We start from the raw sequence: 27,675 nt of genomic DNA on the forward strand, positions 1-27,675 counted from the left end.
CATTAGCGAGTTTGTCTCAAACATCGCACAAGAATTGACAGAATGTGAATGTAAATAAACAAGAAACGGAAAGAAAGCCCAGACTGAACTGAACTGAACTGTGGTGTGACAGGACATGGCATGGGAACAGAGGATTTTGCCTATGAGGTTAATAAACTCCAGGTCAAAATGTGCATTTCTCAGAAGCTGAAGGAATTTCCTGCACTGCCTGTAGATATGGGTGTGTGGGAGAATGGTGGCAGGAGGCCAGGCATCCATCACTGTTTATGTGGATAACAGGGGTGTTGTCCATGTCACAGGTTCTTTGTTAAATATTTAAAACTTAAAGCCAAGTTATTCTATTTATTTGGTTTTTTTTAATAAACGGGTCTACAAACAGATAACCCATTTTTTATTAAACACAGTAAAAACCAGCAACCAGTCACATGTTTTACATTTTATTGCTCATTTCGAGGTTTTCAGCTTTGTTTCAGTTTTTAACTTGTTCACTGGATTTGACGTCCTTGCTCTCAGATACCACTTTGCCGTCCACCAGGGTCTGAGTGACTGTCACCACTTTGGTCTCCACCACCTTCTGGTCCACTGCATCCTCAAGTCTGAAAAGATCAGTAAGATTAATACATGGCTGATCTGTGTAACCAAATACAGTAATACTTTTAACACCTATACAACACTGTGATTTGGAGTTCATGCACATATACACTTTCAATCTCATTCATTAATTCATTCTATATTTTATTCGGAAATGTGTATTTTTGGACATTTTCTACTGCTCTACTGTGCCTATAACTGTGTAATTATAGCTTTACTTTACCACAGCAGCATAAAATATAATTTAATCACCTTTCTAAAATAATTTTCTATGTCATTTATTTTCAGATTTTTTAGGAATGAAAAAACTGATTTACATTGGATAGAGGACAGAGCTGCAGACAAAAGGGCTGTGTTTTCATATTCTGGTGCTTTTTCATGTTTTCAGCTATGCTAAAGGCTATGACACTTGCATGGGTACTGATGACTTGCTTTACTTTCCACATTAATGTCACTGCATGTTTGCATAAGATCATTTGAATCTGAGCAAATTTGCACAAATTTGTACGCCACAGACAGAGGTTTAACGTCTATGATGTCATAATGCATGTCTTTCAGTAAAGCCATCGCCCACGGCTACATACGAGCCGTTTTATACTCACCTTAAGTCCCCACCGTCGAGCAGCCTCCTGTACTCAGCGATCTCAGCCTCCAGTTTCACCTTGATGTTGAGCAGGTGTTCGTACTCTCTGCTGTTCTGCTGGATGTCAGTGCGGATCTGAGTGAGTTCTTCCTGCAACCTCAGGATGACTGAGTTGTACTTCTCCAGCTCTATGTTGTACCTCATTTCAATGTCACGTAGAGCGGCCTCAAGTGATGCTTTCTGTAAAAGGATGATCGAAAAGTTTAGTTAACTGGTTTGGGAAAACTACATAAGAATTTGAGAATTTACACATACTTTGACATTTTTGCCTTTATGTAGAAAGGAGAGTAGGGAAATGCTATGGAAAAATGGTCCTACCAAGAAGGAATCAGGGAATCAGGGTGCCTATATGGTATTCAGCCACTCATGCATTGGGCCAACCAAATATCACAGTTTTTCTAAACCAACTTCAACATCATATCCTAAATCTGCACTGCAAACTACAATTTCAAAGTGGAAATACACAGTCCTCATGCATGAATGGGCAATTGGCTTCCAAACCATGAGATGATGATATTAAAACAGCTCAGAGTTTCTTACTAGACTGAGTGCAGACTGCAGGTCAATGTCCAGTGCCTGATATCTCCTCCTGGTTTCCGTCACCACAGTTGTTGCTTCCTTCAGAGCTGCTGTGTTCTCATTCACTTGTACCTGTACCTCTGTGATCTGGGCACAAACAGTGCACATAGGGTTAAAAACCAGGGTTAATCCACCAAAGTCATTAGACTGCAGATTATTTGTGCTGTACCTGTGATTCGTGCCATGCCTTCAGATCCTCCTGGTTCTTCAGTGCTATCTTCTCATACTTAGCCCTCATCTCCTCCATGATCCTGGCCAGGTCCTGTCCTTTAGGAGCATCAACATCCACTCGGACGCCAACCTGAGAGATCTGGGCACGTAATTCCTCAACATCCTGTTGAAAGGGGAAATAGTCAGGGAGTGATTTCCTGAGGTGGGTTAATGGGGTTATCCTGTGCCTAAGAAACAAACAGGCACCAGTACTGGGAGTATTTACAATGCTGTTTCTCTCCAAGAGTTTATTTATTAGCTTTCCTTTTCTGAATCATCATCCTATGGTTTAATTGAAATAGAAATGTCTCTCACGATCTCATGGTTCTTCTTCAGGGTGATCAGCTCCTCCTTCAGAGATTCGATGTCACTCTCCAGGTGCATACGGATAACATTGGTGTCATCCAAAATCTTCCTCAGTTTTGCGACGTCCGCCTCTACTGTCTGACGCATGGACAGCTCATACTCCATCCTAAGACAGTAAAGCAAAAACTATTGATCCTGTGATGTTTTACCACTGAAATATTCAATATGACTGCAGCTCATTTCTTCATTTAACCCCAAAAACAAATTACTCACTTGAGTCTGAAGTCATCTGAAGCCAGGCGTGCATTGTCCAGAGAGATCCAGAGCTTTGCATTGCCCATGATCATGTCTAAAATCTGAAAGAAGTACAAGTACAGACTTATGGCTTCAGGTCTACTACGCCAATTATAATTGTTGGCAAACTGTAATTTTGTCCTTCATGAATTGTGCAGGTTAAAAAATATGGCCCATGATAACTTACTCTAAAACATGAAAAATCTTTTTATGATATTATCTTTTATGGCCCCACATAGAGACGAAAGCAAGACTAAGACCACAGACAATAAAAGTTGTGAAATCAGTCAGTGATATACGGTATACACACACTTTGGAGTGTGGGTGGTGAGATAATAAAGACAAGTTAACAGGACTCAGATTGACTTTTGCCCCACCAGTTTGCAACATTTCTAGGGTGTATGGGACATTGAAAGACGAGTAAAAAAAACTTCTGCATGAACAACACCATAAATTAAGACTTCTTTTTGTTAAAATAAGTTTACTTTGTATTTGCCCTTTTTTAGATTTCTTTTGAGGATCAAACAAGTCAGTAATTTAAGGTCACTTTTGTCTCTTATTTTGAGCAAAATTCAAAAAACCCACAATAAATGAATATATCCTGGTTTATTTGTCAACTCACTTTAGCCCTCAGGTCTGCGATGACGACTTCATACTTGCTGTAATCTCTGCCCTCCAATGGGCCCCTCTTCTCAATGGCCTCTCTGATTTTAATATCCAGTTTGCTGTTGGCCTTCTCCAGGCTCCTCACCGTCTCCAGGTAGCTAGCCAGGCGGTCGTTCAGGTGTTGCATAGCTAGCTTCTCATTTCCAATGGCCAAGGATCCAGAGGTGGCCCCTGATGTCTGGTAGTCAAAACTACTACCGCTGAGGCTGCTGCCGAGGCCGCCGCCAAGGCCACTGCCAAAGCGTGTGCTGTGGGACACCGAGACTCTGGTCCCATGGCCCCCTGCACCTCCACTCACACTGTGGGCATAGTTCCTGGACTTAACAGGAACACTGTAATTGCGGGTGACAAAACTGCTCATGTTCTCATGTGTCATCAAGGGCTCCATGGCTTCAGTGTGGATCTGAGTTCTGAGAAGGGAACGGTGTGATCTGGAACAGAGGACTAGGAGAGTGGAGGATGAAGGGCAGTCCTGGGGTCTTATATATCACTCTGAAATGCAATATTTTCACCTGCCACACCTATTCGGTCGATATCTTCTCTTGACCTTTAGCTTTATTTGTCAGACTTTGTCCCATCAACACCCAAAGGAGAATAGGGTGTGCTGACATCTTTACAGAGATAAAGTGTAGTAAACTATCTAAGGTAGCTGTCACTTCAACAGCAACACAGTGAGAAGAACATAAATCTGTACTGGTGAGGGCGTGTTGCTTCAGGATTTGTGGAATGACAGTTGGTCAGAGTAGTTCATGCATCAGAGGTCAAAGGATTTTACAGCTTTAGAAAATCAGTAGGTCTGATCATTATAGCTTTTATCTTGACAGGTGTACAGTTTGTATTCCATATAAAGTAATGCACCAGAAAATGGAAATGGTACTTACAGGTTTAACTCTTTTTGTCGACTGGCCCTGCATATTTTGCTCCTGTGTACTACTAAGATGTAATGGTTTCAAGGATGGCTACAGTAACAGTAACTAGAACTGATCTTTGGCATGAGTGTTAGCTTGACCAGCTGCCGTGGTGCGCAGCTCTGTGGTCTAGGCTTCCCAGAGTTGGTATGGAGACAATGGACGACAATGGATCTGAACACATATTTTATGTAATGTTTTTTCTTGCTAATCACTTGCTATGGCAGCTAATCCAGATGAAAGTGGTTTTGATAGTTGATTTAATGTTTCTAACATTGTGCATGTAATCATTTTCAGACCTAGCATAAACAACTTATAAAGCAACACTATATTTTTTTCTTGTCACCATAGTGGTCATACTGTAGTTGTGTGCTTCAACTTCCTTCCCACACTGCTACTGCAGAAACCTAGGTCATAAAACCTACATGTCAAATCACTATTGTTTAAACTTTGTAAACTCTGGGGTCAGATTGATTGGGTTACATCACATCACATCATATATTTGCACAAAATGTCAGAGGTATAACAAAATTATGAGCAAAACTGCCAAGTGTGGATGGAATTCCTTGAAAAACTGACCTTATTTATTTTTTCATACTAGTAAAACTGAAAGGGATTGAAACCTGATTCATTGGTTAGGTCCCAGTCCCTTCATTCATTTTTAAAACGTATTTTATTTCATTAAGTCAGTGAGTGTTATCTCAACATGAACTTGGCATTAAGAAGGAACCATGAAAAGAAAATGACAGACACTAAATATTGGACAATGGACTTTAATGAAATGTTTGAACATCACAGCACAACGGGCAGACGTAACTGAACAGAAAGAAAACCAAAGATGATGAAATATTTTTTTTTAAAGTGGTTTACATTTACTTTGACTTTCGTTTCTTTTAAATGTTCAATGTCTTTAGTTAATTAGTTTCCTTTAAAGCTCACAGTTTTCCGATCATTTTACTTCTGTAAACATTTGCAGGTCAATACACAAACACATAAATAAACGGACAGGGTGATGAAATAAATAAAAGATGATTGAGTTTTCCTCTGATCCAGTTTTTCTACCAGCCTGTGGAAAGACTTTACTGATTCTAATGGTTAATGTGTTGCACGACTACAAAAGGGAGAACGAAATGTGTACGTTTTGGTCAATTGTAGTTAGTGTTTTGTTGTGGTAAAGGAATTCTTGGGAGTGTCAGGTTGCTGCTGTTCAGACGTTCTTGGTCTCTGTGCTGGAGGAAACCACTTTGCCGTCAACCAGCGTCTGTGTGACAGTCATCACTTTGGTCTTCACTGTCTTCTGTGCTTCCAGGGCGTCCTGGAGCCTGGAGTGGAAAACAGACCATTTAAGCAATGCGTTTCTACTGCCAGCACTCAGACTGTTACAGTTCATTGTGTACTCACTGGAAGTCCTCGCCGTCCAGCAGCCGTCTGTATGTTGCAATCTCGGCCTCCAGTTTCATCTTGGTGTTGAGCAGGGCCTCGTAGTCCTGTGTCTGCAGCTGAATGTTGTTACGCAGCTGTGTGAGCTCTGCCTCCAGGCCCAGGATGATACTGTTCAAAGACTCAATTTCCATGTTGTAGCGCATCTCTGTGTCCCGCAGTGTACCTTCCAGAGAGCCTTTCTGTGAGCACACCACAAAGGAGAGAACGGGTTAAAAAATGTACCGTGTCCTGGACTCAGTGGCGACGGTTCCATAGCAACAGGTCAGTGGCGTGTTAAAGCTTGTGTCAACAAAGTCAATGCGAGTGACTTGAAGTGAGAGTGCTGAGTTAGGCATGGGAGAGAGCTGAGAAAAGCCTGTGTTGAGGGAAATGAAGTGTGAGCTGAGTGAGTGCGTTTTCTCACCAGATTCCTCTGTGACTCCAACTCGATCTCCAGAGTTTGTATCTGTCTGCGGAGGTCGTTCACCTCTGTCTGAGCGCCCTTCAGCGCCTCTGTGTTCTGGGTGACTTGGGACTGGACCTCTGTCATCTGAAAAAGCAAAAAGGATTAGAAGATTTTCAGACTCTAACCCTTTAATTATCAAGTTTTTACATGGATCTTCAATTCTGAGCTAGGATCATGGTTATACCAATGTCTAGACCAATATAGATGGTTCAGAGGTAATTCTAAAGGGAACATCTTTGAGTGTACATGTTTAATATGTGACTAAAATACAACCCAAACCACAAATCAAAACAACCCTAAAATAGGTGGATTTTCAGAGGTGACTTTCCCTTTTGTGGTTAAACATTTACCTGGGATTCATGCCATGCTTTGAGCTCCTCCTGGTTCTTCTGTGCCATCTTCTCATACTTCGCCCTTATCTCTGCCATGATCTGAGACAGGTCCTGTCCTTTCGGAGCGTCCACATCAACATGGACTCCTGACTGGGCGATCTGGTTACGCAAGTCCATCACTTCCTAAAACCATTAAGAACCAGTGAAGGAATTATTATCAGAGAATGAAACTAAATATCCCAACATTCCTTATGACTTTGTCATGTGACTCATTTCTCCAGCCAAGGATATTATCTCTGTCATGGCTTAATTTTAAACAGATTCTGCTTGTAAAAAAGTGTCACTGAGCTGTGACCCAGCTTTGACTCCTAGCGTTTTCCAGCTATAATAACATAATGTGGTTGGAAGCATGCATTTAAACCCTAACACCTCATTTAATATTTCCCTCAGTAAACAAATGGCTATATTTTGGCTTATGTGTTTAGATTACAGTAATTCAAATACTTTGGTGTTTTGTCTGTTGCCAAATTTGGACGGGATCCGTTTTATGATGAGGCTCGCCACAGAATTCACATTCAGATATTTCAAATTTCTTTTCAAACCTCCCACATCCCACTGGAGTTTTCTCAGGGTTGTCTTTAAGAACACCCTACAGCCTCTTCCTCATGTTTCAGCTACAGTCGTGGCATAATGTGTGACATCCATGCATATATAATTTCAGTACACATAGTAAAAGTCTTTAGGGATTATTCAGATGAGCCTTTAAGCAAATATTTATTCAGATGTTCAATCAGGTGTGGTTGTTTGCAGAAGTTAGAGCCAAAGGGGTTTTGGAGAACTCAGAGAACAACATCCTGAGGTCAGTCCAACAAAGATCAAAACTAAGTGGTGAATATTATCTTTTAATTTACAAATACTGAGCCAGAGAGCATGACACTGGACTTCAACACACTTACATTTTCATGGTTCTTCTTGAGGTGGATGAGCTCCTCCTTCAGGGCTTCGATCTCACTCTCCAGGTTCATGCGGCTCATGTTGGTGTCGTCAATGACTTTCCTCAGACCAACAATGTCGGCCTCCACAGACTGGCGAATCGCCAGCTCTGACTCAAACCTAAAGACACCAATGACGTTGTCACATTCTCCAACAGATGGATCCAGATAGAGACCTGAATAAACCTGACCTAAAATACGTGAAGCAACTCGCTAACAATGTTTTTATCTTCTTTTATGTTGACTTGTCATCAGTATAAAATATTTTATACTGCAGTAGCTGTCTGTCCTTGCCCTGAAATTTAATTAATGAGACGGTGCAACAAACTCGCCCAAGGCTATGATGTAAAGATAATGAAGTATACCAGACAAACAAGTGTCTCTTTAGATGATGACACTTTATATTCTATCCTTCCACCCATTCAGCAGTTCAACGGGGTGTGCCTGCAGCTGTCTGGCTCGTTTATTTACTGTCTCTATAGCGTAGCAGACGTGTCTTACTTCATTCTGAAGTCATCAGCAGCCAGACGAGCGTTGTCAATGTTCAAGACCAGACGGGCATTGTCGGTGGTGGCATCAAAGACCTAAAGGACATTGGCAACAGAAGGACATTAGCTTAGCGTGACCAAAAATGGTTGGACTTGGTTTTAGTTTAACTTTTCTGCTTCATTAGATCTTGTTTTCAAATGTACAAACACATTAAAATGACACCATATGATAAGAGCTTGCTCAGGTTCAACATGTAGCAACAGGTTTTTTTTGTTAAATGGAACATGTCATTGTTTGTCTTCGTAAATTAGGACAGTGCAGGCGGTTGGCTTCAAAAAGCAAACGGTTGCAATATTTGCTTTGGAGTCACGGCACACTAGATAAGGGCTCAGACGGATGGAAGGGGAAACAGGGGAGGCATCCAGGTGACAAAGTCCAAGAGCCAATCAGTGACTGCCAGGCAGCAACTGTCCTTTTGGCTGCTGAGGAACAGGATATTTGGTGTCAGCAGGATGGCAGGTGATTTGCATGATGGTGGATAGATGTGGTGTTTGTGTGTCTACGCCCTTGTCCTGTGGGCGTGTTTGCACGGACAGTCGACTGTGCATGGTCTGGACTGGTCAGTTTTAATTCTGCCCTGAGAGTTTGTCTTTTCTCATACATTGGCTGAGCAGGACGGGCACCACAGGAGTGATTTATGTTGAGAAAAAAGAGTCTGCTCTGACCCTGATGTTGTTTGGATGAACTGAGACCTTTGACAGTAAAATAAACACCAAGTAATTTCTGTAAAGTTCTTATGTAATGTTTTGATAGTGATAAACTTTTTTGAAACTGGTAAACTTGCTCTTCTCTTCAGCTCCCATTTCATTCCCTTTGGGTCTCCTGACCTTGATGTTGATTTCTGTGTTTTTCCCACATGAAAATCACAAGTAAAAGGTTCTTTCCCACCGTGAAAACATTTAATACTGGTACTTTTCCCTGTGTTACACTGAGACATTCAGTATGAAGTGTTTCTCCAGTTTGGCTAGAAGGATGAAACCAAAATAAGTGGAATGTTCCATTGGGGAACAGTTTCTGTCTTAGATTTCAGAAAAGGAAAATGTAGTTTTGAGTGAAAACTGGCAGCAGTTGGACTGTTACATGGTAAAAATGTCTTTCAGTCATTCTGTTTTCTAGTGGAGCAAAGACTGGAATAAATGACTGGTACAGTTCCTCATTGCACACTGTCGACATGTACTATTTATAATTCTATTTGTATTAATTCACAGTCCCAGATGTGTTGTAATGGGGCATATTACATGTGTGAAATAATGTGTGTTATCAGATCAGTTGCCTGTACAATTCAGAACAAAAGGCGAATAAGCTCCACCCCTAAATTTATTTCGTTAACTTAGAGTTATAGATTTATCATTTAAAACTATTATGTGGAGTGTTCCGTCTTCCTACATTATCAGCTTTTGTTATGTATGCACATAGTTGTGACCTCTGTATGAACAGAGCCTTTATCCACCTAAGCCCACATTGTTTCTGTTACATTAGATAAAGAGGAAAAAGCTTGTTAAACTAATCATACAAGGACCTGCTGGTTGACCCTGGTCTGTCCCTGGCTTTGCTTGTTTTTTGTTTCCCTCTGTGTTCCAGTCTGAGTGACCCGTGATGCCCCCCCCCACACACACATTCCTCCTCCATACTGTTTCCGGTCCAACCTTGGGGCCCTAGCCCGTTCAGTAGAAGCAGGCACTGTGCCAAGGGCCAGCAGGGCCCCTGAAGACCACTCAGAGTACTGATGAGGTTCTACATTTAAGTCAGGGGGGTCAGAGTATTTAGGCGATGACACATACCAACTAAAATGCTTTTTGTCCAAGTCTGTTTTTAACCCTTTGTTGCTCAGGTACTACACTTTGTAAAAGTTCAAACATTTATCACCTCATACCATCTGACTCTGGGTTTCATCTTTCAGCTCAGCTTTACAGTGGTTACCTCCCTCCATCCAACTTCCCCCTCACATGCTTTTGTTCAACATTTAATAAATCACCTCAGTCACATTCCCCTGTGAGCCCTCCCTCCTGTTCCAGCATCCCCCAGACCCCTCCTCACCTTCTTTCTCAGGTCGTCCAGGATGGCCTGGTACTTGCTGTAGTCTCTGAAGTCTGGTCCACTCTTCTCCAGGGCCTCCTTGATCTTCACCTCCAGCTTGTGGTTGGCCTGCTCCAGGTTCCTCACCGTCTCCAGGTAGTTGGCCAGACGGTCGTTCAGGTTCTGCATGGCAAACTTCTCATTGCCCATGATGTCGGCGCTTTTCCCGCTCACCTGGACACTGCTGGAGAAGCCTCCTGCTCCTGCTGCTCCTCCTGCTCCTGCTCCCATCCCGGATCTCAACATGCTGGAGGTGGACACACTGATTTTACCTCCACCAGAGCCGCCATGCATGGAGGAAGCCCTGTAGACAGGAGCTGAGGTACGGCTCAGTAATGTAGTGGAGGCAGAAGGCCTGCTGCTGGTGGAGGTACGCACAGAGTATGTGGTTTGCCTGGAAGTATTCATTGTTGCTGAAGAGTGTGAGACTCTGTGAGAGACTGTGAGTACCAGAGAAAAGCTGGGCAGGCAGAAATGAGAGCTCACAGACACAAGGCAGGAGGACCGGGAAAACCGCTAAACTATATAAACCTTGTGGGCCCTCAGGTCCGCCCCTCAGACCACTCCCCCCTGAGTCACCGCCCTCTTTTCCACAGCCAGACTAGACTAAACCACAGAACTGCTCGCAGCATGCTTCATTCTGTACAACCTTCCTAAGTTGGTAAATCTGAAAAACTCACTGTAATATGGACATTTGAAAAAGAGAAGAAAATAGACAAAGACTGTTTTATTAAGTATGAATAAAAAAAACACTGAATGACACTTGTATTTTTATTTTATTTTTTTACCAGCAAATTCCTCTGAAGAGACTGAAACCATTTTTTTTTTTTTAGAAAATGCACCATGTTAGTAACTGAACTCCCTTCACATCATTAACGTTAGTATACGTATAAAAGACACTCAATAACCAACAAAATGATGTTACACAATATGTAACATGCTGAGATGCTTTTGTGAAGTTTGTAGTTGAATCTCTCTTGTGCTGTAAATTGGTTGTTTGTTGATGCCTCCATTTCTGAGTTAAACGTTCACTGTGGCCCATAAACTTAAATTATTTTGACCTCTTCTCATAAAACGATTATGACAATGTGATCTGTTCTTAATGGATGAAGTGAAAACTGGGACTCGTTGCACCAGCTTAAAGGTGATTACTGATGTTTTTAAACAGGAATAAAAAGAGGAATGTGTCTGAAAACTTTAACAGTGTAGTTAGTGTTGCTGTAAAGGAGCGGCACCGACGGTGAGTGTCCAAAATTGAAGTGAGACACCTATATGACTCACCATTGGTCATCATTATCTTTGATCACAGTGGGAGGATCAGATGGGATCAGCTCATGTCTCACCTGGAGTATGTACTGTTTTCATGTCGATTGCATCAAGTAAGACACATAAGCCTGGGAAGCCAGTGATGTTGCAAAGAGTAATAGTCTCAGAGGGATTTCAAGTACTGTTCTCTCAGAGTTCCCATTTGTGTTCATTCATTTATTTAAAATATTGAAAATGAGGTTATCAGAGTTCTCTAATGACTCTGCTCTAGAACAGTACAGTGGTGTGGACAAGGTAGTGCTTAAGATATGAGCTTTAAAGGTGATAGGTGGTTCCACGAATGGTATGTTATCTGTCCTATGTAGCCGGATGTGTCTGATGGCCCCCTCCCATGAAGGATATGGCCAAACAAAGGAACAATCACACAGCACAAATGTTGGAACAAAACACAATAAGTTTTGTGAACCTGTAAACTTATTCCAGAAGCCCCCCTGCAGGTCTGTCAGGACATTCCACACATAGAACCTCTAAAGCTACTGATGTTTGATCATAACAAGGGAAAGATCCTTCTTTCTGTTCTTTTGCTTTGTTGTCGTCAGTTTTCATTTGTTTTCCTAAGTCCAATTTCATTTTCTTTTTGTTGGTTGACAGTAGTTGGTATAAAACGAACAAACCCGGTATGTTTGCACACATTTGGTCCCTGTGCTATTTTCACTCAACACAAACTACAACACAACAGTAGAATAGTGGTCTTAACAAATCACTGTTTATCCTCCCACCCATGCATTAGATTTAACATGTTCACTGATACAATTCATGCTTAAGTGCTTTCCACTTGTCTGGAGTCTTGCTCAGTCTCATCCTCCTGAAGGTTTTTGTTTGTTTTTCAGGAAGGAACATGCAACAGGATATTAAAGTATGAAGAGCTCCTGATGAAATCAAAACAGCTCCCTGATACTGTCAGTGAGCAAAAGGAATTCTCCTCTAAGATAACAATAAATGAGATCGTCTCATAAGATAAAATGCAAGAAATTAAACTGTAAGTTCACGGTTTTAATTGATTTCATGCAATAGCTGATGTATGATAAAGGCTTTACAAACAGTCAACGCAGACCTGCATGTTGGTTCTTGTTATCATTTTCATGAGGCAAAGGCACTTTTAGTATAAGATATCATTATAATCATAGAGAAAGAGAAACAAAGATAAAAACCATGGTGGAGTGAGAAAACAAAACAGCTCTGATGAACATCAAACATCCTGAGTCTTTTTCCAACAGTGAGTAATCCCAAATGTAGACAAAACCAACACGGGTACTGGGTGGGTTTTTATGCTTGGCCACTTTTGGGGGGCCTACCTTTCTCTTATAATCCCAAAGATGTCGGGGGTTTTGACTGGTTCTGTTGGATTCCACACTTAGCACTGAAAACAAGAGATTAAGAAACAAAAATAACTGTAGTAAAGTGTAGATAATTGGGTTTATGTTTATTCTCACTGCACATATAAGTTCAACAATTTGTCATTTTATTAAACTTTAAAGATTATGATAATATTAACTCATTTTGGGAAAAGATAGTTTGGTTTTGAAAAAAACAATAAAAACCCGTTCCAGAACTCACCTCACCCCCTCTAAAGCTCAATTATCAACACGTTGGTTCCTGTTTCTTTAATCCATCTGCAAACTCTAGTGTTAAGACAGAACTTTATGGTTTTGGAGGGAGGGTCCACCCTGGAGAAGAGCTGACACAGCTGACTGGGAAACATCCTGAAGAGTTGCTACACTAAGAATCCAAGTTTGGTCCAGTGGTGCCTTTACTGGGTCCCAATGTAGTAAAACACACAATGGACTTGTTTACTGGGCAGGCTGAATAACTCTGTTGCTGGAGATACTGTGTAGAAATGCTACTCAAAGAGATATAAAATCAAGAAATAACTACACTTGTAGCCTAACTTCCACTGAAATTCAAAGTTATTTAAATGAACCAGATTAAATTTAATAAAAGATGGAAGTGTATACTGTGCTGAAGTGCACTTAGTTACACTGTTTCTTTTTAACTTCTTTGAGTTTGCAATTTTTGGAGCCAGAAGTGACCGTATTTGGACAAAAGAACCCACAGAATGATAAGGAAGGTGATGCTAAATGCTAATTTACAGAGTGAAATATTAAAATTAATCAAACACTGGTCAGTGTAGCTTATCACCATAGATACAGTCAAGCTGACTGACAGGTAAAAATACATTTTATTCAATAAACAGACATGGTATTACCCTTTAACATATTTGCACATTGGTAATAAATAGCCTAAGCAGCAGAGCTGATCCTATTTAACCCTATGTTAACCTTAATGGACCATGAAGTTCATTTTAACTATTAACTTCTTCCACCTTCATCCATGTATTAATCCAAAGTCCTGTTACCTGAATGAAGAGGTATATGTGGAAATGACAGGAGGGAAATACAAGTAGGTAGTTACTACTGTGTCATTAAGGCCATATCCATGTAACACAGCCAGTTGTCATTGTCAATGAAAATAACTTATAATAACTTCTAGTAACAGTGTCTATACGCCCATGCACATGGGAGAACATCACACATCACACCACTGGTGACAGTTGGTTGATTCCTTGTTTTGGATCTCCCTTTCATTGTGCAAAATACACTTTTTATTGCTGATAATGTCAATTTCATGCAGTTATTCTAGTCCAGCCGAGATTTTTTTGTTCTCTATAAACTTGTTTATAATCACAATTTGAACCTGAAAACAAGACTTTACAGCTAAAGGTAGGTAAGATTTTTTTGTTCTCTGTAAACTTGTTTATAATCACAATTTGGACCTGAAAACAAGACTTTACAGCTAAAGGTAAGTAAGATCATACTCCTGTGTGCACAGATATGACTGATAACTGGTCTACCAAAAAGGACTAACTTTTTTTGAGCATTTAAGATGGTATGTTTTGTGTTGCACATCCACGTGACTGAAGTAATATTTTCTCTTTCGTGTGAGGTTTCACTTGGCAAGACCTGTTAACTGTCAGTTAACAACAAAATATTTTAATGTCATGTAAAAAACAGAGTTATGAAAGACTGATACACAGTGTTCCACATGCTTTTGACCTCTGTATCTGTTACACAGTGGTACAAGATGGTACCATTAGATACAAATGGTTTGACTCCATCATCTCTCCACTGACTGATAGATTCAAAGGTCCATTATCTTCAATCACTCACTTTCTTTCACTTTTGTAAAAGTACCACTTTCTTATATATTAAATGAAAGGGAAAAGCCTGGTTTACACTTAATAGCTTTATATGTTTTGTAGGACTTTATCTTGTACATATTTTGGACCTTATATTTTATATATAGACACCTGTTTGCACTGAAAAAGGAGAAGCTCTCCAATCTTTTTGTACACTCCGGATAATGACAATAAAGGGCATTCTATTCTACTCTACATGATTTTATCTTTGGTCACAGGTTTTGACAGGCAGAACCAACACCTAAACCCAAGCGTAAAAGCTCTGACAAAGTGCCAAGAACGTTCGTCTATCATTACCCTGATAATGATCAGATTAACGATGACTATCTGGTTTCTCATGTACATTATTCTGGGTTCCTCTAAGGGACAGAACACTTCATGCTTAAACAGATATGCACTAAGAACTTTCCCAGTTCTCTTTATGTTCTGGGGATGGAAATGTTTTCCCAGCTGTCGTCACTGCAGGTGCTTCAGTGAATAAGAGCAGAAACTACAACAACTTTTGAACGGTTCAGAAGTGGATAATTCAGTTCAATTCAACTTTATTTATAAAGAGCATTTCATGCACAAGGCAAGCTCAATGTGCTTCACAACATATATAATATAGCTACAGTAAAAAAAAACAATCATGAAATAAGAGAGTGCAAGTGCAAGTAAACAATCATATGTACACACACTTAAACTCACATTCGCACGTACCCACACAGCCACACATGCACACACCCAACTCAACAGAATGCTGTCAAAAAAAGATAAGTTTTTAATCTGTTAAAAACCTGATGAAAATCACTTTTTCTGCTCTTAAGCTATGGAGTGAAGTCAGAAAAGTTGACTGAGCTCTTAATGTAGATATCCTTGGACTGAGACAGACACTTTGTACTCCAACTGCTGCTGGACTAAACCATTGAAATGGACTTCCAGAGTTCCAGAACACCTGGTCCAGTTCCAGGCCAACTGGTCTGTTCACATGTAGGTGTAGATCCACTTTCAGTCACATTATCTAACTTTGATTTCAGTCGAGCTAACATGTTTACATGCACTTATAATATGTACCTGTTTTAGTCAGTCTAGTGCAATAATTAGTTTTTTAGTGTCATGTAAACCCACTGACTGATGTGTAAGTCTGGGAAGTCACATGACAGTCACACCTTCACTAACCCTAACCCGGTTCTTCCAAGCACGACTCTCACATTTGCCAAATATGTGGGTGGTTAAAAAGATATGCTATTTATTCTATGAGTGTGAAAACCAACTGAAAGCCCAATGTTTGTTTGGAAGGGTACATTTCAATTCATGTTTTCAGTGTTTTTTGAATATACTCCATCCTCTAAAAAAATGTGCAATGCAACTGACAATTTGTTGACAAGCCCCCTCTTTACTCACATAAAATTGATATATCTGTATTTTGGCCTGAGCGGTTGGCAGAGACTGTGGTGTTCTTGTTCAGTTGAACTGTCCTCACCCTCCGGAGAGAGAACACCCACAGAAGAAGATAAATCAGGACAAGGCTGACAGAAACAGAGGGCGACCACTGAGAAGTCTCATTTACAGGCATGGCTATGGGATTGTCCAGCATCTGAACTCAGGGTCATGTACTGCATGTGCTCTTGTCCATTTATCCGTCAACACCTCCTTCTGTAGGAGGCCAAGCCACTGTAGATGATTTCCATGGAAGTCTGAGACGAAGACTTTCACCCACATCTGACCATAAAGACGCTTTCACAACAAATTACACATTCAACCTCTGTGACTTAATGTGTGAATATGCAGCTCAAAGTAGACACAAACACATCTACTCAGATGACAAGTGCATTGTGAAAAAGTGTAAAATGATTTTAATAGCAGGCACACTGATGGAAAACACTTGAGTGCAGACAATTTACAGGTGTGTGGAACATTCCAGCCAGGTGCATTGGCCCATAGCAGACAGCTGAATCACTGACACAACACCATCTGATATCGGGAACTATCAACTGTCAGGATTCCTGTTTATGTGTGAAAAAGTGTTGAGATGAGACATTGTGTCAGAGGGTGTGTTTTTTAGTCTGTATTTGTGCACTGAGCATACTGATGATTAAAGGAATGATCGGCCCTTCAATTCCAGGAAGGCAGATGTGATTGTTCAGATCTGTGTGTGTGTGTGTGTGTGTGTGTGTGTGGGGGGGGGGGGGGGGGGGGGGGGGGGCGGGGGGTTACAGGTGGTTCAGACATAACAGGGGAACTTTGCAAGCGTTTACAAGGGCTTCAGTGGCTGCACGTAAACAGTGTCACACTGATGACTAAACTACAGCAGCTGCCATTGCACATTAGCACATGGCTGCAACTGGTTGAATCAGGGTGTTGACACTTCAGAAAAGGTTTACTGGAGGGAGGAGTGGGTGGGTCTCATGTCAGAAGGTGAAGTCAGAGGTCTCTAACCTGGGTGGACTGAGGTCACAAATTCTAGTATGTTGGGGAGAGGTGGGAAAAAAATAACAATTCAAGGTGTTAATCCAGTTCCAGCAAGTGTAGAGTTCAACAATACTGAAGATTAGACGTCCATGCAGGAAAAGGAAAAAGGACTCAAATTTAATGAATAAACTACAGGTCTTTTGTGGAGACAGTGTAAATTAAAGACTATAGGCAATGGATCCTGTACACTGTGTTGAGAATAAAACGAAAATGAAGAAGCTGAAGAAAACATACATCCAACAGTATGGATCGGCCCTTTGACCTGACTTTAGCTGTGCTTAGTGACATCAGTGCAGCACATGTAGAATCACCACATGAATGTATTCAATATTACATAAAACAAGTCTTTGAAAAATGTACAGTCTGCAATTTCTGTCACTAGGGGTGTTTCACTTGAGATAACAACACAAGCTGTAGTTAAATAACAGTGTGAAGTACCACAGGATTGTTGCTAAAACTCTGCTATGACTCAGGCATTGGTCACTTTTATAGATTATGTCATGTATTCAAGCTGTATTCACATTACTGTCTGTTCAGTATATTCACAGTATGTCATTCTTATGAACATCTTTCAAACCTACTTAGCATTTAATGAAATGTTAAATGCTACGTTAAAGACTCAAAAGGAAAGAAAGACGTGTGTATGACAAGTTTTTGCTGGAATCTGTGTAGTGCTGGGAAGTGTTGTCTTTTTGACGTTAGCTAACTGCATTTCTAAGTTAACAGTAGCTGATGTCACACATTACTGCTGCTGTCGAAGAGCAAAAAAGAGAGACAATGAAGAATTTTTATTATCTTAAAACAGAATTGGCTAATCTCAATAAATAAATGCATGTAAACAAATCAACAGTTTGTGATGCAGACATGCCTTTATGCCTTTAAGAAAAGATTACATGTCACTGATTCAAGATTCTTAATTGTCAGTCAACATTGGATGAACAAAAATTTCGATCCACATGATCAATAGTGAAATGAAATGAACATTTAGAGAACTGTGCACATTTAAATAGAAAAAAAAGAAAATAGAAAACAGAGCACACACATTTAAAATAGAAATAGAAAACAGGCCGAAGTGCAGATAATAATAATAATAATAATAATAATAATAATAATAATAATAATAAATCAACATAGAAGAGGAGGAGAAATGACTGAAATGTAAACAGGTTGCAGGTTATATTACAGTAACTGAACTTTATATTGTCTAAGTAGATTGCATAGCTGTGTTGTAGTGTTCTTATATTTGCACATTGTGAGCAGCACCGGAGTGGGTTATTGTTCAGTTGTGGTTTGAGTTGTACAGTGAATACTGCCCGGCCTCACATTAACTCTCACGATGTTAATGATGTTTGCTCTTACGTGGCAGAAGGGAAAGTGTGAAGGTCAGGCTGTGAATGGGAGTATAATACTCTTTCCTTTCCTTTGGGAGACCAGCGTTTGCATCCAGTCAGCGTCCTGCAACCACAGCGTATTTGCTATAACTACAGTTGTCGCAGGCACATATTGTAGAAAAATATAAATGTAATATTTGGATTAAACTGAGCATTGCAAATATTGAAATGAACAGCCATTATATTTTCCTCAAGCTTGGGATTTTTTTTTTCAACATTTCAAAATGCTACTATATACAATCTGGAGATATATTTACCATGAAAAACGAGTATCAATTATAAAGGAGAAAATATGAAAAAATTAATGTTGTCATATGGAAATACACTGTAACTGTAAGAATCTTGGTCTGCAGTGTATGTGAACGGTTCTAAGGCACATAGAGGTGGAGAAAATGGTTTTGAGGTAAATTCTGGGATTTGCTTTAGAAGCTAGGGAGATATTTAACAAAGGAGTATCATGGGTTATTAGAGCGAGACAGGTATTTACCAAAAAGGAGGAAGAGATCTGGGTGTGAAGCATTGTGTGATCCTTGAGTCCTACAAGGATTTGTATGGATTCACTGAGGGTGTGTCAGACAGATGAACATTATATATGTGTTCAGCAGTAAAAACAGGGCTGGGCCAGGATCTGACATATGGGACTTTACTTTGACAGGTCATTATTAGCACATCTTTTATATTATTCATATTCTATTAGATAAAAGAGGCTGACAGCAAATTCAGAAATACACTTTAAAAAAAAGTGTTTATTATTTGAATCCCCCTTGATTATTATTTAACTTTTCTTAAATAATTCCTTCTTTCATTTTCACTCCCCCAGTTTCAGTCTTTCACACACTCACATTCTTAGCCACTGTGTCTACTTCTGTTCCCCATCACCACCCACATTCCCACTCAGTAATTACTCCCAGGATTCCTCCCTCTGACGCAGAGCACAGTAAGGGAAAGAAAACTCTAAACTGGGTCTGGACCACATTACCATGGCAACGGGAAACAAATTCGCACAGTTAATTTTGGAAAAGCGCCTTTGCTCAGACCGTTACTTTACAACCCCGCTGAGCGCCCACGATGGGCCCTTTTGGCAAATCTGTGGTGGAGTCGACACACACATTTCACAGGCGTGTGCTAGAACACACAGTGGTAGCCACGATCCAGATGCCGACAGCGCTTCCCTCTGTGTCTGAGCTCCTGGGTTCGATGTTTTTGAACACAATGAACTCATTTAAGCAGACAGACATAGTGTGAAAAGTGTCCTCCAAAGCACTCTCAGTCTTAGTCAAGGATAAAAAGAATGAAAAGAAGGGGGTGAAGAAGAATGACCACTGTCTGGTCTCAAGGAATGTTAAAACTGGCCAAGTTTGACTCTTGGAAGAATCAGCCATTGATGGACAGCAAAATGTTCGTATTCAGAGCACGGGCTTTTAACATGAAGCCAATTACATGGGTTTTATCCACGCACAGGAACCTGGGGTTATCCCTCGCAGGTCAAAGATTGTCTGAAGTTTGGACCTACGTAACTTAACCCTTTATACAGCACTCACTGAAATACTCTGAAATTCAAAATTTGAACCTTAGTGAGTTATTGGGCATCGTAATCTACCTCCTCGTCAGTTGCCGTGACAACAGTCTCCCTCCTCTTGCCATAAAACATCCATGCAGCACTTGCTAAAAAGTAAACACATGCAGTAAAATAACTGTTATAAGGTCATAAACTGATAAAAATACTCATATTCACTATTTACAGCTTCAAAATTTCTATAAAGTCTCTCTGAATCACTGTGTTGTGTTATAAAAACCAACATGCTTCCTGACCTCACTGAGGCACGGGATTGGCCTCATATGTAATGTTTGCTGAAATTACCAAAAATAGTTACTTACCCAATAAAGAGTTAAATGTCAGTAGAGAAGTACAAGTAGAGAACAGAGGTGTAAAGACTCAGTATCAGTACAAATAACAATAGTCACGGTGAGATAACTCACTGGTCATAGGCTATCAGGAATAACTTTTTGTGCTGTTACTTCTTACAGAATGGAATACAAGTGTATTTTATTGTATTTTCAATTTGTAAGGTGCCATGTGCTCATTATAACAAGTCGATGTAGCATTGATGCAGGTGTTTACACTTCCAGTAGATACAACATTCACATTCACTCGGAGTTTGTTTTTCTCTGGCCATTTAGACTGTATAAATACATCGTTTACTCTTCCTTTAGCTCTGTTTTGGTCTCCACTAAGCCTGAAGTCTTTTGCTACCTAAATGTTCCACTGTGTTCTAACTTGACTAACTCCTTCTGTCTGGTCAGCTGGACAGGCTCTTTCCTTTGCTGGTGTTTAGCTGACTTTAACTGCAAAACTCTGACCACTTCAGGAAGTTAAGTATTTTGTTTTCCTTTGTCTCTGTTTTGGCCTCCACCAAGCCTTTAGCAAAATCAAGGATCAAGGTTCATTTATTGTCATTGTTAATACATGAAAAACCAAAATCGACTGTTCAGGCCCAGTAGGGTCAGAGCACAACAAACACTAAATCATTTATTAAACAATAACTACAAAAGTAGTATGTGAGATTTTAAACAGTAAAAATAATAGAAGAAGCACATAATTAAGAAGGTAAATGCTGTGAGTTTGTCAGAGCTTTTTGCTAATGATACAGATACATCGAAAGGCATAGATCATACAAATACAACTGAAACAGTTCATTAAAATGTGCTCACATGCTCCATAAAGTTCCAAAGGTAACTGATTCCACTGGTCTACAATTTTTTAGAGATGATTTGCGTCAGAGATTAAATGTGCTAAATATTACGTATTTTAATAAGATTAATTGGAAAATAAATGACAAAAGTGCCGGTTTGCTGATGTTTTCAAGGTATATGATTAAGTGTTATTACACATGTATATTGGTTTATGTACATTTATATAATAGTTTTATAAATCTTCCACTAAATAGAACCTGTAAAGTGAATGTATTCTAATGTGCAGACAATGTTTTGAAGTAGATCTTGTAGCTCTGAGATAAATATTCCTTTTGAGTCAAACCCATTCTCTCGTTAATTCTTGAATTTCACATTTTGACCTAAGGCTGTATCTTGGAAAGTTCAGCCGACCAGCATTTTTTATTTGATTTTTCTTCATCAGTGACTCTCATGTGGTAAAATTTCATTACTTTTATTCTGGAAGCATTTTCCTTGTAGACCAGTGTTCTATGTTGGTATCGCTACTAGCAACACTTTTCATATTATACTATACAAAATACCACACACAATAGTGTCAAAACTACCAGTTCATGAGAAACTATTCATAGAACTTTATTCCATTCTATATTTTCTGAAACAACAACAGATCCATGGAGCTAAATTGGTTTGCCGTTATTTTTCCGTCCTTTCCAGTGGTTCGTAAAGCCTGTGGTTATATCTCTCCCATCTGCTAACTGCTTTCTGTAATCTGTGTCTATTTCAGGTATAGTGGCTGACTCATTCGTCCCATGTAATTACGTCCCGGAAGACCAGCAGCCGTTTTGCAGATTGTGCATTAAACGATACGTGCAGGAAGGGAGGCCACTTCAGGGAAATCCCTCTACAACGAGGGTATCCCCAAACCAGGGGAACCCTCCATATCCCCTCCCTCTTCTTGTCCTTGCCATTCTTATACATCCATGACGCCCTTATGTGCTTCTGGAAACTATTACATACATCTTCCAACGTCTTTCCACTCATGTTTTTTCCTTCCTGGTCTTTCCAAGCTTTCTTTTTTCAAAGCCACACCACTTTGGCCACGTAAGGTTTGAATTCCAAATGGCGGGAAAACTCTTTCTTTCTTTCTTTCTTTCTTTCTTTCTTTCTTTCTTCACTGCTCATTTTACTGTATCTTGAATTAGATTTTTAATCTGGATGTGAACACATTGAAGGACACGTACACAGGCTGACTCACACTAGACACATGCATAGACACAAGCATGTAACGGAAATGAAAGAAAGGAAGAGCTAGTTGATAAATATCACATATGTTCACTAACTACAGCATATATGTATGAAAATGAAAAGAGATGATGTGGCACCAGAAGGGTCTCATGTCTAGTGGTGGTGGAATCTGTTTGTCTGCAAGTCTGTCCATCTGTCTGCGTTCTATTACTGTTTCCCATATAAAACAGCTTTCCTTTTTTATGAGACTATGATAAAATTTGGTTCCTCATAAACTTATAAATCCCTGAAGGTTTAGGACTGACTCAGAGTAAAACTGAGACCCAGGGCTTCATTTTTAGACATTTAGAGCTTTTATGGCGCCTACAGACTTTACCTGAGGGAATTACCGGCATTTCATTGTGTTATTACATTAAAAGGGAAATATACAATGAAATATCACACTAACAAGTATTTGAGATGGTTCCATTACAAAAATGTGTGAAGTGATTATTTAATGATTGAGTCCCAAATCCACCAATATTTAATACTAGGACTATTTCTGTACCTACATAATTACCCGCCCCACAAAGGAGAGGCAAGGAGTATTGTTTTTGGTTCGGTTTGTTTGTTAGTTTGTTAACACTTTAGCAGTAAAACTGTTAGTTGAATTTATACCAAAATCGGTTTATAGATTGCCAGTGACCCAGAATAGATGTGATTACATTCTGGGAAAAGTAGGTCAAAGTTAAAATGTTTTATGAATTTTTAAAATCTTTTCTTCTCCCTTTTACTTATAATGGCCGAAATTTCAAATGTCTATAAAAACATCAATTTGGTTTTACTTTACTTCAAACTTGGCACATATATAGAGGCAATTATTATACATCACTGTGACATAAAGCTAAGGCATTTGCATTCGTTCACATTTTGGGTAAATTTTTTTTCAAATTTGTTTTCCCACCATTCACCTAACATTGTGCTACTCCGTCATTATAAAGTATTGGGAAGTCAGTCAAAAAAAGGCATCCATGAATTCATTATTTGTAATCAACTCATTCTGAAAAAAAATTTACTTGTTTTAATAAATGAATGCCATTGAGGAAGTGATTAATATAGACAGGATAACATCAGCTGGATCAATACCAAAATAAGGTGCATTATGTGCGAGGGGCGGGGTGTGTTGTGCCTGGCACCACTTGTTTGTTTGTTTTTCGGTTTGTTAACACTTTAGCAGCAAAACTATTAGTTGAATTCATACCAAATTGGGATTATAGATTGCCAGTGACCCAGAATACACTTGATTACATTTTGGGAAAAGTAGGTCAAGTTAAACATTTTTATGAATTTTTAAAATCTTTTTTTTCCCCCCATTTATTTATAGTGGGAGAAATTTTAAATGTCTGTACCAGGAAAACTATTGGTTGAATTCATTCAAATTGGGTTTATAGATTCCCAGTGACCAGGAATAGATATCATTACATTATGGGAAAAGTTGGAATTTTTAAAATCTTTTTTTTTCTCCCATTACTTATACTGGGCAAAATTTCAAATGTCTATAAAAACATCAATTTTGTTTCAATTTACTTCAAAATTGGCACATATATAGAGGCAACTGTTGTGGTGACATCATCTTATGCATAGACATGATGACATCAGCTGGATCAATGCCAAAATAAGTTACAATATGTGAGAGAGGCGGGGTTTGTTGTGCTGGCACCACTTGTTAATAAGTAATTCTTTTGAAGATATATCGTATGTCAGTTGGATCTTCATGGGGGGTTTACTAAAGTTCATCTCACGTCTTCATCACTGTTGTTTTTGCATCGTCTCAGTAACATCATGTGATCAATGTGATCCCATTACTCAGCTGGGGTCATCAAACTGATCACCTGGTGTTGTCAGAGCCTGTGAAGGTTTACTGATCAGGGCTCAAGGCTCAAACAACAAACTTGTTCGACTACAGCTACATTTACATGTAGCCAGGTATCTGGCAAAACAGAGATTTTTCTCTGCATTTGTGCCTATGGTTTACATGACGATGGCCACACCCACCAAAAACAAAGGTTTCTAAAACTCAAGCCAAAGTGGAGATTTCAGCAAATCTCCATTTTCACATTTGCATGTAAACAGAGGGACACGGAGATCTCGGATGGACATCACAGTTTTTGGTGGAAATATATTTGCGTCACATGGGCAACTAACGAAAGTAACATTTTGTTGGGATTCTTTTCAGGATTCTGATAAATGGTACTTGATCATCTCACCACACTGCCATCCACAGGCTTGACATGCTCCTGAAGGTGTAGATATATACGAGGCTGTGTAAACAAAGATTTTTCTAACAACAGTCATGTGTGCATGAGGTTTTTTTTTTTTAAACGGAGAGGGGGAAATATCCGTTTTCCAAAATACCCAACTATGTGTAAACGTAGCCTATGTAAACTCCTATTCAAAAGGTGTTGCTTCTCTAACACTTTCTAAAAAATAAACTACAATGAATGAGTGTATATTTTTTTCTGCATTTCCATAAATATTTTCTGATGTGATACTTAAAAATATGTATATAAAATAAGTGGAAACACACCTTTACCCATTCTTAACATCATCAGAGTGTTCCTGTTTGTCCCACTGTCATTACACATCTGCAGTTGTACTGTTGTGTTTGTATATGCACATCCTTTTGTTTGATCTCCTCTTTGCCTGCCAGTTCATATAACTTTGTGTGGATTTTACATTTGCCCTTTGACCTGGGTGTGGTAGCTGATGACCTGCAGAGACTTTGTGAAAGAATGCAGAAGTTACCCAGCTGGTGCCTCCTTGTCCCTTTCCCTCTCTAATCTCAACTTCCTCAACATTTGACACTGTTTTTCTCAGTAGTTGAGTATTTTCCTGTAGTCACGTCTTCACCCATTTCCTAGTCGTAGTTATGGCCATTGTTGCGGCTCCGTCTTCTATCTCCTTCCTGCTCTAAGTTTTCCTCTGTTCTATCAGGGTTTTCATTTTCTCTGCAGACATTTATCTTTCTGTCTATTTTCCTTCCCATGGCCTTTGCTCCTCTGCAACAGTTCGGTTCTTTACTCCCTCCACATTTCATCTTTATCCTTAAGTTTCTGTATAATGGTTTTCTGTCTGTGGATGTTTCTTGAGCCTTTGGTTTTTGTCTCTGGGTCCCTCCCTCCCTCCCCCCATCCTGACCTCCCAGCTGCAGAACTGCATGACTGTCTCCCCCACAGGAATGTGCTGTTTGTACATAAACAGAACGAGAGGACTGATAAGAATGTGTCTTCACAAGGACAGCTTTCGGACCAGTTACTCAATGATATCAGGGGAGTTATGGAAAAAGGAGAACAAGTTATTAAATTGGAGAGTTGGGCTCAGTGAGGGGGGAATTCCTGATTATGGGTTCAGTGATGCAGTCACAAAAATGAAAGGGTTTAAAACTCTTGATTTACAGTATTAAAATCTAAGCTAAATCAAAGTATGATGTCTGGTGTCAGTTCATGTAAGTTCAGTTTTAATTGTATTACATGTTCACTGCTGCCCATAAAGTTGGAATAATGTTGTTTTTTGACATATTTCTCTTTTAATTTCTATTTATATACATCAGCATCACCTTTAAGCAGGTGCAATAATTCCAAAGTATATCTATCAACAAGAAATCACACTGAGAAGTAAAAATATTTTGTCCTATTTTTATGGCCAACAGTGTAGTTTGTTTTTGCATTTTCAATTTGATTCGAAACTGTTGCTTGAAAAACCTGACACTGTTTCCTGAAATGATATATGTCATGTCAGAGGTTTCTGTTTGCTTTGCCGACACCGTGCAGACACAACACACGACCTTTAACCCTGAATGGACCAGCTGTTTACGCAATAACCAAAAAAGAGACAGTGCGTTGGTGTAGGTCGCTGCTGTATGCACCGTCTTAGTCATGGATTCCTGAATCAATCTCCCGTGAAATGATGGGCGGGGACACACCAGTCACCATGGGAACAGGACGTAGCAGCTGACTCATTAACCAAAAATGGATAAACTTTCAACTTCCCATCAAAATAGGAAATGTTGTTCATTGTCGCATACGTCAAGTCTATTCTCTTGTTGGTAGACTGAACATCCCCAGGATCTCAGTCGTCTGACGCTTAAAGTCTGCAGTGGACACATGACATAACGGTGTCAGGTTACATGCAAACACATGCAGCTGGGTCACACAATAGCTCCTTTATCTTTTTGCCACTATAATGAGTGGATAGCTGAACACTGCCACAAGAGGAAACAAAGACAACCAACCTGCAGTAATTATTAAATGTGCAACATTTCTGTGGAATTCTATCTGTGCACAGTCACAGGTGTTTTGCTGCCTGAAGGGGGCAGTGTAGTGCAGGTGTTTGGTGCACAGGTAAAGGCGGCAGATCATGTGTCAGGTAAAGAACACAACAGACCAGCCTTCTGCAAACTTCTCAAACCTTTGCACTCGTTCCCCCCCTGCAGGTTTCACTGACTGCTGTCCTTTATTGCGTAATTTTCAGTGCCACTCCCAGTGCTCATGCAGGCTTATCTGCTGCGGGTTAGTTTTGGCCGATTGAATCTGTGACAATCTATGAGTGTGTATGTGCAGGAAGGAGGGTAAAAGAGGGAGGGCAGTCCGAGTGGAGAACAGAGAGCGCCATGGTGGGAATCTGAATGTGTGGGTGTGGACAGTGTGTTAGTGTGTCGGTGTGTTTAATCACTGTTCTTATCAGTGACTGTGGAGCAGAACACATTTAAGGTAGTATGGCTGGTTTCCAAAACAATGCCTTACACAGAAAACAAACTGCACATTCCTGCATGGTGATTAAAAAAAAGGGTCCAACTGTTATCTCAATAAAGCATACTGACCGGATAGGAAATAACAGGTCTGCAAACTGCACCCTTCCTGGCCACTCTATGTTACCTCTCACACTAGATTAGAATCTTTAACTCGTCTTTGTCTTTCACCTCTTCTGCACTTCGGTCTTCTATTCACTTCTCGTGCTCAAAAGAAACACAGCCATCTCAACTTTCTGACTATTTTCCTCTTCTGTTTGATCTCCAGGTATTCCACCTCAGGCTCTAGGCCATGGCCGTTATTGTTAGACCTGTCTAACCTGGTTTAGATCTCCCTCCAAACTGCGGTGGAGTGAAGGAACAGAGGCGGCTTTTGACTGCTGCAGCACATGGGAGTCGTAGGCTGTATTTTACACTTTTGCACAAACACAGTCTGCTGGAAAAAAGAGGCTAGAGGAAAATGAATATATTGGAGAAGGAGCGTTAGTGGATTAGGAGGTGGGGTCTGAAAAGGTGGAGTTAACGGTGGTGAAGCACAGTATACAGCAACAAACAGCCACACTAGAGCAGAAG

The 27,675-nt window shown here is 39.9% G+C and overlaps 2 protein-coding genes across 2 annotated transcripts; both read right to left on the reverse strand.

Moving 5' to 3' along the window:
• Positions 1-423: 423 nt before the first annotated feature.
• LOC115422660 (keratin, type I cytoskeletal 18-like) lies at positions 424-3,701 on the reverse strand. The gene is made up of 7 exons (XM_030139103.1): positions 3,246-3,701; positions 2,603-2,685; positions 2,339-2,495; positions 1,983-2,147; positions 1,775-1,900; positions 1,194-1,414; positions 424-596 (listed from the first exon to the last, which is right to left on the reverse strand). The coding sequence occupies exons 1-7, from the start codon at positions 3,675-3,677 to the stop codon at positions 470-472; spliced, it is 1,311 nt and encodes a 436-aa protein (XP_029994963.1). The 5' UTR covers positions 3,678-3,701; the 3' UTR covers positions 424-469.
• Positions 3,702-4,954: 1,253 nt separating this feature from the next.
• krt18a.1 (keratin 18a, tandem duplicate 1) lies at positions 4,955-10,536 on the reverse strand. The gene is made up of 7 exons (XM_030139102.1): positions 9,996-10,536; positions 7,911-7,993; positions 7,374-7,530; positions 6,436-6,600; positions 6,044-6,169; positions 5,599-5,819; positions 4,955-5,519 (listed from the first exon to the last, which is right to left on the reverse strand). Exons 1-7 carry the CDS (start codon positions 10,440-10,442, stop codon positions 5,405-5,407), a joined length of 1,314 nt encoding a protein of 437 aa, XP_029994962.1. The 5' UTR covers positions 10,443-10,536; the 3' UTR covers positions 4,955-5,404.
• Between the last annotated feature and the right edge of the window lie 17,139 nt (positions 10,537-27,675).

Source organism: Sphaeramia orbicularis, chromosome 7, assembly GCF_902148855.1.
Source record: "Sphaeramia orbicularis chromosome 7, fSphaOr1.1, whole genome shotgun sequence".
NCBI classification, from domain to species: Eukaryota; Metazoa; Chordata; class Actinopteri; order Kurtiformes; family Apogonidae; genus Sphaeramia; species Sphaeramia orbicularis.